This window comes from Bactrocera oleae, chromosome 5 (genome assembly GCF_042242935.1).
Source record: "Bactrocera oleae isolate idBacOlea1 chromosome 5, idBacOlea1, whole genome shotgun sequence".
In the NCBI taxonomy this organism is placed as follows: Eukaryota; Metazoa; Arthropoda; class Insecta; order Diptera; family Tephritidae; genus Bactrocera; species Bactrocera oleae.
In genome coordinates this window covers 13,122,615-13,135,910 of record NC_091539.1, presented here as the reverse complement: position 1 = coordinate 13,135,910, position 13,296 = coordinate 13,122,615, and the positions used below count along the sequence as shown (strand labels likewise).

General features: G+C 36.2%; 1 protein-coding gene across 4 annotated transcripts in view; it reads left to right on the top strand.

The window, feature by feature from the left end:
• Nucleotides 1-13,296, top strand: part of spri (Src homology 2 domain-containing protein sprint) — a 444,507-nt gene that overhangs the window by 178,466 nt on the left and 252,745 nt on the right. For all 4 annotated transcript variants that reach the window (XM_014229879.3, XM_036371164.2, XM_070110331.1 and 1 more), the window contains one exon: nucleotides 9,468-9,494. In XM_014229879.3, the coding sequence (XP_014085354.2) occupies nucleotides 9,468-9,494 (27 nt within the window). The remainder of the gene's footprint in view (nucleotides 1-9,467; nucleotides 9,495-13,296) is intronic.

Sequence of the window (13,296 nt, the reverse complement as noted above, 5' to 3'; positions counted from 1 at the left end):
CACGCGCATGCGCTCGTACACTGTTGCTTTTGCATTTACACTTTGCCGCCGAGTTCAACGTACGCGTACGCGCCTACCTTCAGCTCGAACGCCGTCAGCCCTGCGCGCACCTGCCCATTGGCGCAATGTGCGACGTCATACTGTTGCGCTGCCCGCCGCCTTGCTTCACCGCAAAAATACAGCCAGTTAGTCAGTCGTGCCAACGCATGCACTGCTGGTAGCCGGCTGCCGGTCGCCGCGCTGAGGTGAGGTCGTTAAACACGTTGCCAGCATCTAAGCGCTCCACTTCACGTCCCATCCGATCGTTATCTACCACATGCATGTGACTACACGCCTCAGCCGCTCAGCATAACCGTTCTGCGCCGCGTATTGCCAGGTCGGACTGCACTTCCCTTTATCTGTCTGTTGGCGCGGCAGCACCGATACTCATAAAAAATATTCTATGTGTACTTTTGCGCACAGTTCATTTGGTCGTTGATCTTTAGCGCGTTGATCGCAAGACAGCCTGTGTGTTTTTAACGTCGCGCTCGTCCCGTGTGCCCAGTGTGTTGCAAATCCGACTATTGTTGCTACGCCCATAAGTTTAAATATTGTTGTTGGCTGAGAAATTGCATATTTACCTCTATTCATCTTTAGATCCATTCGAACTTTATGCCTTTTTAATTTAAGTATTCGCTTGGTGTGGGTCTTTTGTAAGCTTGCATTTAAATTTTTTTTTTTTGATAATTCATATACCCTATTATAGCTACGAAACCATAAATTTATGATATGCATTTCAATAGGCAGTTGTTGCTAGCTTCCTCTTCATTTAAACCATCAAATGTCATCTCTTATGACGCAATAAGTATGAGGAAGTTACGAAGACATCGGGCTTGTAAGACTCAAACGTCGTGATACAGTTACGCATACTTGCTGTCGCTTAATTATGGTAATAGCAAATATTTTGCTTAGAAACTTTATAAAAAGAATAAATAAAAACTATACATTTCCAAGCGGAAGTGATATGCGATCTTGCTGATCGATTGTCCTGTACAATATTTCCACCATAGTTCTGTGGAATGCTGCATAGTATACTAGTTAAGAGTTCTTTTATTTAGCGGTCACATAAACCCGATTAACTTGGGAATACCTCTTTGGCTAAGCTTTTTCAAATACTCTTTTAATACCCTGAACAGGGTATATTAATTTTGCCACGAAGTTTGTAACACCCAGAAGGAAACGTCGGAGACCATATAAAGTATATATATATATAAATGATCACCGTGACGAGCTGAGTTGATTTAGCCATGTCCGTCTGTCTGTCCGTCTGTATATACGCGAACTAGTCCCTCAGTTTTTGAGATATCGATCTGAAATTTTGAACACCTCTTTTTCTCCCCAAGAAGCTGCTCATTTGTCGGAACGGCCGATATCGGACCACTATAGCATATAGCTGCTATACAAACTGAACAATCGGAATCAAGCGTTTGTATGGAAAACTCTTTCATTTGACGAGGTATCTTCACGAAATTAGGCACGAGTTATTGCTTAAGGCAACAAATTATTCTCCACAGATATTGGTCAGATCAGATCACTATATCATATAGCTGCCATACAAATTGAACGTTCGGAATCAAGTTCTTGTAAGGGGCCTTTGTTTTTGTGAAGGGTATTATAGCTTCGGCGCAACCGAAGTTAACGTTTTTTCTTGTTTCTGTTGCTATTTTGACTCTAGAACTAAGTTCACTTGTATGCAACACGTTCCTTAACATAACTAGATACCTCAACTACTCTAGTCTATCTACAGTCAAGAACTTTTAATCATTTTGTCGATAGAAAAATTTTTTATAAGTCCAACTTCAGAAATATAGCTTAACAGAGTTCTCGTTTCAACTTGCTTCATATAATATAGATGATTCTTTATCTTACTGTGGTCAATCCGATGCTGTTGGCCAGTCAAAGATTTCACAAATGAATGTAGATTTGGAGATGACGGTTATGCGGAGAAGTTTAAAAAAAACTCGGTGCAGTCAATAAAAAATATCAGTTTTTCACAAATTGCAATTTAATAGTGCGAAGGAACCTTCGATTTGATCTAATACCATATTAATGGTTTGACAAGTTCAAAGCTGGTGGCAAGTAGTAAGCGGATGCCTAGGTGTAAGTATCTGGCTTGGGTTCATTTGAGATGGTCTATATTTGGATCCGAAATTCAACCTAACTACTAGACCAAACCAATCTAAATGAGATTCATTTGTAAGAAAAAACCCCAGATAATATTAGTCTTCCACCCTCAGTTACAAGGTCAAAGGATTTTATATATGATTTATCTATCGCAGCGGAGTTTAATAGAAAGTTTTAGATCATCCTTCATATACAAAATATATTGAGAAAGAGGCTACACATCATTCGTTCCAAGCTTTACTTAATAATGGCACCACGCAAAACCTTATAAACTTAAGCAAGGTTATGAAAAGCTAGGCTAGGTCTATGAACGCAACTTTGAACAGTTAAAATCAAGTCTTTTGTGATGCTAGTGGACTTTTGAAATTGGATATTTTGTATCAACAACACCAATCAGTTCAGGCGAGTGATTTCTATTTCAAGGTCTTAAATCACTTTTGTCGCGAATAATTTACCAGCCGATATATGAGTAGCAAAGAAGCAATTTTTTACAAGCCATTAATTCTAACTAACGACCACTGACTAATAGTTGCACACTTAATCCCCTGGTTTAATTTTTTATATGGATGAGCTCAACCAAATATTACTTCGAAAACTATCGTCTATAATTATAAAACTTTCGTTTAAATCTCCGAAAAGAGCTTACTTTCATCTTTTTAACGCCTTAACCTGCTTCAACTTCTTGGGAAATAAACATTTGAATTTAATTTAAAAAACATTAAGCTCTAAAGTAGACAGTGTGATAGCGAGAACGAATTGGCGTAGAACAAAAATAGAAGTGAAACTGAAAATGCAGTGGCGACAGGCTGCGAGCGCGACAGCTGCCGACTAATCTTACTGATCCTGTAGATAGATAATGAAGAATTGTTAATGGCAAGCTATGAAGCAACGCCAAATGCTGTAGTGGCGGTAATATCACTAGAGCCGCGTTTCGAATGTGTGGCTGAAATGCATACAAGTGGCTTAATTGAAATCGAGCATTGACCGGCATGAGTTGGGTGACCAGCTGAATATAAAATACTTAGTTGAATAAATGAGTAAGTCAAAAAAGCGATGTAGAATAATTTATAAGTTTTAATGAAAGTAATGAACGTTATTAATATATTAAAACAATACTAAAATATATACAATTATTATTAATATTCTAATCAGATATAGTATATCTAACAGGCAGGCTTTTGTCTATCTTAAGATGCCTCTAGAATTAAATTCGTATATTTTAGAGTTAGATCTAACCTTTAAAAGGGAAAAGGCAATTTGTATAGCATTTTCACGCACAATAAGCCACAATTTTATTGGCCGCTAATTTCTATTACGAAAGTACAGACTACAATACTTCCAGTTATATACTGAACTAAGCAGTTCAGTAAAGTTTAAGTGAGATATATAAGACTATTTCTAAGAGAGAAGTAATTCTCGATAAACTTTGCTGGATTGAGTTTGGATATTTAACTTCGTTCAAAATCATTATCGAATATCTGAAAATGGATCCCAAATACTTAAACGCCTGCGAGCAAGATCGGAGTAAATTGAGCAGACTAATTGTTATAGCAAAAAATCGAGAGCGATTTGTTGACAGAATCAAAACAATGTAGAATAAAAAATGAATTTTCTAATGGTACTTGTTCCTTGGAGGTTAACAGATCAATAATTTTGTGACGTAAAAAATTCTATGCACAGCGTTGTAAGCTGCCTAAAACTTATAAGACAAGACTCACTTCTTCATACATATATGTATCAGAGATGATCGGCAATGTGGATATTTGGGAAAATTGTGCCGAAGTGTGTGAGAAAGAACTGAAACATAAAGAGGCTTGACTGCCAATAGCGTACACACTTAGCGTGAGTAATATCTGGGGCATATAAAAAAGACACAATGATAAAAACGTACTTACATAAAAATAATAATGGAGTATTCTATATGCATAATTTTCAATCTCTCAAATGAGAACAGAAAATAGTCTGATCAGTCTTAGAAGTCGTGGCCACTCTGAAAATGAAAACCGAAAACTAGTCTAATCAAATTGCAATACTTTCGCTAATCACCTTATATTATTAAATAATGTGTGGTAAGTGTGGATTTAATTTTTAAATACTTTTTACGAAGCAATGTTTTTTTTACAGTATTAAACTTTTTACAACTGTTTTGAAAAAATTTCAATATTTTTTTAACATTTTATTGTTTCAAAATAATAAAAAAACATAAAAAAAAAATTTTTTTAAGTTTAATTTGATATCAAATTTTTCGTGGCTTGCAATTTGTTATTTTAAAATGTCTCTATATTAATATAATTAAATTTTATTGTATATCCAAAATTTGCTATTAAACGTTAAAAGCTTGACATAGTCTGGTAACTCTGCCAAAATACTTTTTTTTTCTAAATTAAAAAAAAATGTAATAAACAAATTTTTTAATTTATTTAATTAATTTGACTTAAAAACTTTTTCTAGTCTGGCAACTCTGCCAAAATAAATCTCTTATTTTAAAATTAGAAAAATAATAAAAAAATTCAATATAAAGTAAAATTTTTATAAAATTTACTTTAACATTTTCGTAGTTTGGCAACACTGCCATCAGCATTTGCAGCCATTGACATGAGTAGGCAGTAGCTACGGCAGCTGTCACTTCGCTGTGCATGTAGGCTGCCAGTGTGCGAATTTATGCGATTTTGATAAAATTTAACCAGCATGGATTTAGGCCAAGTTAGTTAGCGCCAAACGAATTTAAGCCGCACACAAATATGTATATACAAATAATAAATACAAATGTAATTAAAAATTAATAATTTACGCTTTCACACCTCATGCGGACAGCTGGCGCATTTATATAAATGGCAAGGAGGTTTGGATATAACGGTGTGCAGATATAGGTGTGAGTGTGTATGTTTAAGTAATTTTATATGTGTGTGTGTGATTGAATGCGCGTAATATACCTGCCACCAATTGCGTACGCTGATAAATGCGTCCACCACTGGACGTTGCAACAAACCACCAGCAGAAAAATGTCAAGCTGTATGCGCCACCGTCCCGCACTTTGCTGCTCGTAACTTGCAAATAAATGCGACGCATAAATAATGACGTGAAAGCCAAAAATAGAAACAAAAGCAATATACACAGTGCGCCTGTGTGTGTGTGTTGAAACAACAAGTTGCCGACAAGAATCACTTAGCCTTTTCACTGTTGCAAAGTGTTTTGTTAAGCATACTTTGGCAAAGTTTTTATGTAACAGTAAAAGTTTTATGCACTACCTGCCCCGAACCCCGCACTACCTACCCCTACATATAGCCCTAACAAACCAGGCGCTCGAGCTCGTTGCTCTCTCGTGTACTTCTAGTTAAATGCGTCTCAAGCGGCTGCCAAAGTAATGAATGCCTTTTGAAATTGAAATTTCCAACGCGCTCTACGCCGCGTGCCCACCCATCAAGCCGTTGGTATGCACACTTTTCGCTGTCACTGTATAAATATGAAAATTGTCACATTTAATATGCATTCCTTGCTAAAGATGCGTTCAACAGAATTTCATTACCTTCGGTGTTGGGTGTTGTTTTGGTTTTTAGTTTATACTTTGATGGCTTGAACTGTGTCTTCTGATGGTCATTTACATACTTTACTCGTTCTTTTGTGCTTTTTTGTTACTTTTTTATTTACCAACTTTATTTTGCACTAGGGAAATTTTGTTGCTTGCGTCGCGTAACTGACCAACAGCGGGTAAATGAGTTTATTGGGTTCTCTTCCGCTTTTCGGGTTTGTTCTCCGACGCTTAATCTTTTATATTTGTGTATTCTATAGTAATTTAAGGAAATTCAGTAAAGTATTCAAAGAAAAAAAGTATTAGGAGTAGTTTCGAGAATACATGCAGTTAATCATGGTTTAATTCTCTTTTTGGTAAGATAAGAGAGTATAATAGAGATACGAAATGCGACTATAGACTATACACTCATACAGTGGTGGATCCGAAACTTGTCGGAGATCAACCTAATACGATAAGCGCGTACAACTGTCGGTTTTAATAAACTTTCCATAACTTTTAAATTTTCGAGGCTTTTAGAAAAATTTTAAAGGATTTAATTTATTTATTTATGAGTTTAACAATTGTATAGTATAGTCCATATTTTTATCAGCAGTAACGAAATGCTCTTTCAAATAATAATAATTTTTGAATAGCTACCCCTTTTCGAAATGCTGGAAGCGCCCATACACTCATATAACAACCAAGAAACTGTAAAGAATCCAACTACAGTGGCTTCGATAAGCAATACGATTTACAAGTAAAATTAAGTAATGTAGAAGATACTACTATTACTACGACCAAACCATCCAGAGTCCAATTTCTGTTGGTATTGAGTAAATTTTTATGACAAATGCCTCCTTTATAATGTTTTATGTAGAGTTTTTCTTGACTTTCACAGTCAGACAATTTGAGATCAGCACATTAGTTCTGAAAAAAAAAGTTCAATAACTCGAGATGCAGTGTCTTCAAGTAACCATACTAACTAACCATTCTTGTAGTCTTACCTGTAAGTCTGTAAGCAGTAATTACAAAATAACGTTAAGTGCCTGATTTGGCGTTGTTATAAGTGACCCACTGATACATATACTTGCTGTCTTTGCATGCTTATCATGTGCCTTTCCTTGTATTTATTTTCCACTTTGGCCACCAGACAAATATACTACCGTATGTCATAATCGGCCTAAAAACTGCTGTACAACACAACTGGGCACAAAATGTATTCCAATCTGTTTAGAGGTAACCACATTTTATTTATTGATAAGATCCAAAGAAGTGGGGATAACGCGCCTCCTAGAAGTGTCCCCTTTTAACATATCAAAACATTGTTGAAACTCCCAGCGTTGAAGCTATGAGCCTGCCGAGAAGCATCTGTTCAATCAGTTTTACAGGAGATTCGGAGATGTTCAGATCTTTAAGCACGCACAGAAAGAATTTTATTGAAAGCGTCGTCCACTTCAATGGAAGCTATAAGGGCGTCATCGACCTTAAATATACGCCATTCTTTGGCAGATGCACTACCAGCAACTTCACTTTTAGCACCTCCTTTTCCTTCCTGCTTTGCAGCCAGACACTGGTTACTCCGGCTTGATTTCGGCTGCCGCTGATGTAGTTACTTTATGGAGCTAGGCTTAGCTGCAGCGCCAATCATAAACGCTTTCTCATCTGCAGGAATGAATAGTAGCAAATTTTGGTGATCACTACTAGATAATCTTATCTTATCTAAAAAAAAAAAATTATTTTGCAACCTGAGGTTGAGGTCCCGATTATGTTATGTTGATACTACATATATAATATATGTATATATCAAACTAAAGCTGCTATAGTGGGAGATCTTAGTCTAACGGAGAATACCGGACATAGTTTTCAGAGACTAGGATCAAACTAGTAATATCTGACTGAAATCTGACAATTGATATCTCATAGAACATGTAAAAAATACCAGTTGCCTGCATGAGTAAAGATAATCGCTTGATTGATTCGGCTTGCGATTCATACTAGTTGTAAGCCAGTCTATGACTTTACGGTTGATTACTCGGTAGGGGTGTTTTCTACGCGTACGTAGCACTGTTTATGGGAATACTTTACCACAAAATCGTAAATACAAAACGAGTAGCCCTAATTCCATTAATTCAGTGGCGTGTCGGTATACAATTTAGATATAAATGTATAATAACTCCAGCTCGCTGGAATGCGGACGGGCGAAATGATTTGCGATTGTGCCGGAATGGCCAATTGACTGATAGAATGACACTTTTGCTTATTTTATCGTCAATGCATGCACAACACCCGTATGTGGAGTTCTGTAGAATTAGAGTGACACATAGGCAATAGCTTCAAATAGGCAGCGCTTGACTGCCTACGGTAGTGACGGGCAAAATAAATGCAATAATGAAACTATTAAACGGACAATGAACTTACTGAAGTCGCAGAGCTAACGAACGTATGAATATTGCGTGAGGCTATGCAGCGCTGCGGAGAGTGCACAAGTCGGTGTATTTATTATAGTTGTAGATATGTAGGGTTATTTATATATTTAATGGATTAAGTAATGTATTGAAATTAAAGTTTAAGTATCCGGGATTTGTAATTAAGGCAGATTTTTTTTATTTACCATATGAATTATTAAATACTGGCAGGTTTTAAAACTGATCTACAATAAAAGATATACAATAATAGAGACAACTGCAAGTATTTCTGTTCCAATTTTTTCTTTTCGTGAATCACGAATTCAAGTTGATTTCAACTTTAAAAAAGCTAAAGTAAAAAAGATAATAATAGGCAGAGGCATTGCGAAATCTTAACTTCGTTTGTAAAAAGAAGAGAGTTTTTTAGTCACATGGTTTTTAAGAAGAAATTAAACGCATTTATTTAATGTTATGAGCAAGTAATTAGCTTTATCATAATAATAAGGGCTGCCATTTTATTTAAAAATAGTTTCGGCAAGTGACCGCCGCGGCTGGCTCGAGTAAATTCCAGCCGAGAAGTCCAGTTTTCGACCACTTTTTGTAGCAATAACGCGCCGAATAATTCTCTTAAGGCGTCAATCGTCTAGTTCTAATTTGCGTACACAAGTGACTTCACATAACCCAACAAAAAATAGTCCAGCGGTGTTAAGTCCACAATCTTAGAGGCCCACGACGCAAGATAACACGCACACCAAAAGTTTCCTTAAACAAAATTATTGTTTCATTGGCTGTATGGCATTTTGGGCTAATCATGGCTATATAGCGTTCCTCATTGAAGGTAACATTATGGTCGGCTTCATTTCTGAAGAAATATAGACCAATGATTCCCTCTATCTATACCATAGTTCACACCAAACAGTGACTTTTAAGGATGTCTCAGGGTTTATGGATTATCATCATCCCTAATGTGACATTAGTGTTTATTAACGTACCCAAAATTTTCTTGTAAAAATCGGGATCGGCCGGCATTAACGTGTTCCTACCTCGTTTACCGATAATAAACGAAAGTTAAATTGGCTGGCATTCAGGTTTAAATGATTTCGTAGCATTAAAAATGAAGTCGTCACCAATTCTGCTGTACCTGTACCGAAACCAGTGAATGTATTAACGTTAAAAAAACTAATATTTATTATATATATATTATAATATATATTATAATTTTAATTCTTTGAACCGTTTTTTAAAATCGGATTATCCTGTCCCAACAATTTTTCCACGCTGACATATTTTTATCTCATATAAAACCCTTTTCTACCCACAATATTTACATAACCTCAAAATTCGCAAAATAAAAATTATATTTATTACATTTACTCTTCTCCTTCCAGCTACACAAAGGATAATGACATGCCAAGGTGAGTCAATTTATTCATTATTTAAATGACGATATTTTTAAGCTGAACTTTCGTACTGTGACGCAAATCAAATGTACTAAACCTTATTTACTAACCCGAGTACAAACAACTTTTGGCAATTTTTATTCGTTTGACATTTATTTGTTACTTTGTTTTTGAACTTTCACTGTTATTTTTCTCTATTTCTTACACTCTCGCTCTCGCTCTGAGAATTTATTTAACGGAAATGAAATGAAAAATGCATTTGGGTCAAATGTCATGCGAAATTGCCAACTAGCGGTTGGTCGAAAATAAGCTATCGCAAGTAGTAGGAGGGTATATGTGTAGGCATATATGTATCTCCCATACTACTAAGCGGCTTATGCCACCAGTAAGCAACAGCAAATTGCATATAAAACCCTTTACGGAGCATTACTCAGTAAATCCTTGATTATTTAGAGGCTACTGCTACCTTAAATAACAACAAAGTAGGCTAAACGCGCTCGTAATATTGAACAGATATTTCTGCTTCAGGGGAACTTGCTGTCCCTTTAAAGCACAGTGTAGTTTTGTTTTGATTTATTTCTCCTTTTTTATTACCAGTGTCATGTAGTGCTTTAAAGCCTTCTGCTTCGTAATATTTGTATAACAAAAATTGTCTCTCCTTCAGTAGTTAACTGACTTATTTCGGTTTTTTTTTTTCAATTCAATTTCGTATTCCCTCGCTGCTTTCAGCCATGCGCCAACCGACAACAGTAATTTGTTTTCCTTTCCGTTTCGACTATCACCTTTATGTTCACAACTTCCTCCAACATTTTTTATCATTTGCCCAGCAACCTATATCAAAAAATATCGAGAAATCTGCGAAGTCGCAAATAAAAAAACTGGAATATTTGAAAAATTTAGTGCTTACCTCTCTTCTTCTCGCTTATACAGCGCCGCTTAGCGGTCAGCCTGCAGCAACCCTGCACCATTTGGGGTTGAGTAATGGATTAGATTTGTGATTTTCGATTGTGTCCATGCGTTGCCGCCCGTGCTCTCTGTAGAGGCACCCCATCTCAACCATTTTCGCAGCATTTTCTCTGTCACGCTAAACGTTTGCGCCCCGTTCCGCTCTGTTTGCCACCGCAAATCTCTAGTTTTCAACGTCGAGTCCATTAACTCCGCAAGTGTTTTTTCGGCTGCTGCGTCACTGCTTACCTTCCGCGTGCCTCTCTGCACAATAGCGCCGCACCAGCTTGAGCTTCTTGCGCTCGATTTGTGTTCCTCTTGTCTCTTTTTTTCATCTTTCGTTATAACATTTTGTTTGTTGTTGTCAGTTTGATGTTTAAACATTGTTTAACATGCATTTTAATGTGACCCTTGTGGGCTCATAAAATCGGTGTGAGTTACCCATTTGCCGACTTTTCACGTGCCAAAGTCATATGTCCGCCCGGTAGTCTTTGGCTGGGGCAGGTAGGTCAATTGATTTTCACCTTTTTCTTTTTTGGCTTCGATTTTATCGTTCAATGACATTGGAAAAATACTGTTGAAATAATAGAGTCCGTTTTGGTTTGGGTTTGCCGGGGGTTGCCACACGCAATGTAGCTGGCGAACGCCTTGAGCATGAGGTGAGTAAGCAACAGTTGTGTGGCGGGGTATGGGTAATGCAATGCCGAAATTCAATAAAATTCTACGAGTAAATTTCGATGTCTGATCTCTACGGAATAATTTAAAGGTGCATTAAAGCTATGTTGGATAATTGTTTCCCTTATAAAAGGAGTTATAAAAGGACTAAAGCCATATTTAGGCTGAGATAAATAACAAAAAGGATTTGTGCTATAGATGTGTATATAAAAACACTTTCTGTAGTAATATAAATGTCTAATATTAAAAGTATGACATACTAAAATTGTACCTTTCTTCTATTAACGTGAACCTCAAATTACCCGAAGCCATTGACAGCACAGGTTGGAAACTTAATGATTAAACCAAAACTAAAAATCACAAACAAAATACGAAATTCGACAGCCAAAGTCCGTTCTATCATCCCTGCTCTCGATATCTTCCAAGTGAAGGTATTTGGGAACTGAATCGACTCTTAACAGACACAACTGTTGTAAAATGTAATAGTAGATGTCTTTGATTCGCCACTTTTCTACTCGCTATGGTTGAACTTTACTCTCTTATTTGAATTTTGCTATGTAAGAGACATAACCGTTTACTATACTACGCATACATATTTAATATATGTCAGTTGTTTGCTTGATTCGCTGCTCTTCAAAATTGAGCGAATTGAAGTCTAACTAGTATATAGTTTTATTCCACTTTTGTGCTCTTATTATCCGTTTCCATTTTTAAGTTCAAATCACAAGTACTTAAAAAGTTTGCTCTTTATAAAGATATGAGAACATAGTTTTAGTTATAGTGTAGTCTCAGCTGGCGTTGTATGATATCATGACCTTAGGAGTGGCTCTTACTTCAATATTGCAAGTAACTTGCTTGTCAATAGCCTTAAGGAACTGAATCGTAATACTTCATCATACTCATATCATCAGTTCTACCGTCTAATTCATAAAAGTTCTTATCACCGAAGTCACTTATAACAATTTTAGTGAGTTTATCGCAGAAGTGATACCCTTGTCTTAAAAAGTTTCTTATAGTCCACCGAGCTTGCGAAGAAGTATCTGCCGGATGTTATAATGTTTTATCACCAGTTTGCCCTGAGAAACAACTGGATAAGAAAAATACGACCCTACATTTGCGATTGCTTAACATTTTACTTGTATTATTATTTCCGATTTTTTACTAAAGGAACCTGTTTTGTGTTTATTTTTTGGTTTATTTTTAATTTCAATTCAATTGACTATTTGATACCTTAACTTTTTGCTCGACAGTGAAATGGTCTGAAGTAATTTTCGAAAATATTCCACCCAGTTCCAAACTTTATATGAATGTACCGCCACTTCAAAAACAAGCCAGTTATTATTTCTTCAAAAGGTGGCACTGTGATCGATCGAAAAAACGTTAACTTCGGTTGAACCAAAGCTATAACAACCTTCACAAAATACAAAGGCTTCTTACAAGAACAAGATGTAATGATCTGATCTGAACAATTTCTGCGGAGAATACATTGTTGCTTTAAACAATAACTCGTGCCTAATTTCGTGAAGATACCTCGTCAAATAAAAAGGTTTTCCATGCAAGCACTTTATTCCGACCGTTCTGTTAATATGGCAGCTATATGCTACAGTCATCCGATCTATACAATTTCTTTGGAGGTTGCATTTTTGCCTTAAATAATAATCCGTGCCAAATTTCGGGAAGATACCTCGTCAAATAAAAAAATTTCCCATACAAGTATATGCTATAGTGGTCCGATATCGGCCGTTCCGCCAGTGAGCAGCTTCTTAGTAAGAAAAGGACAGGTGCAAAATTTCAGATCGATAGCTTAAAAACGGAGGGACTAGACGGACATAGCTAAATAAAATTCCAGCTCGATTTTACAAACTTCGGGGTAAATTTAATATACCTTGTTCAGGGTATAAAAATGTATTTTCAGGCCGATTCGTTTCTTTTTCTGTTAACGATAAAAGGAATCAGCAATGGAAAACTTTGAAATATTTTCATTCGGTAGTCTTTTTGATCCGAAGGTCAAATACTTCAATTTCTCAACTATGGGTTTTAAATACCCTTCCTCTCATTATTTACCCCGCTACCATGTGAAATTATTTAGTCAACACAATTGTACCCAAACAAGATTACCCCAACAATGTAAGCGGATAAAAATTAGAAGTAAAAACATACATTTGTCTAAAATTACCGAAACAGACAGACAAAACAG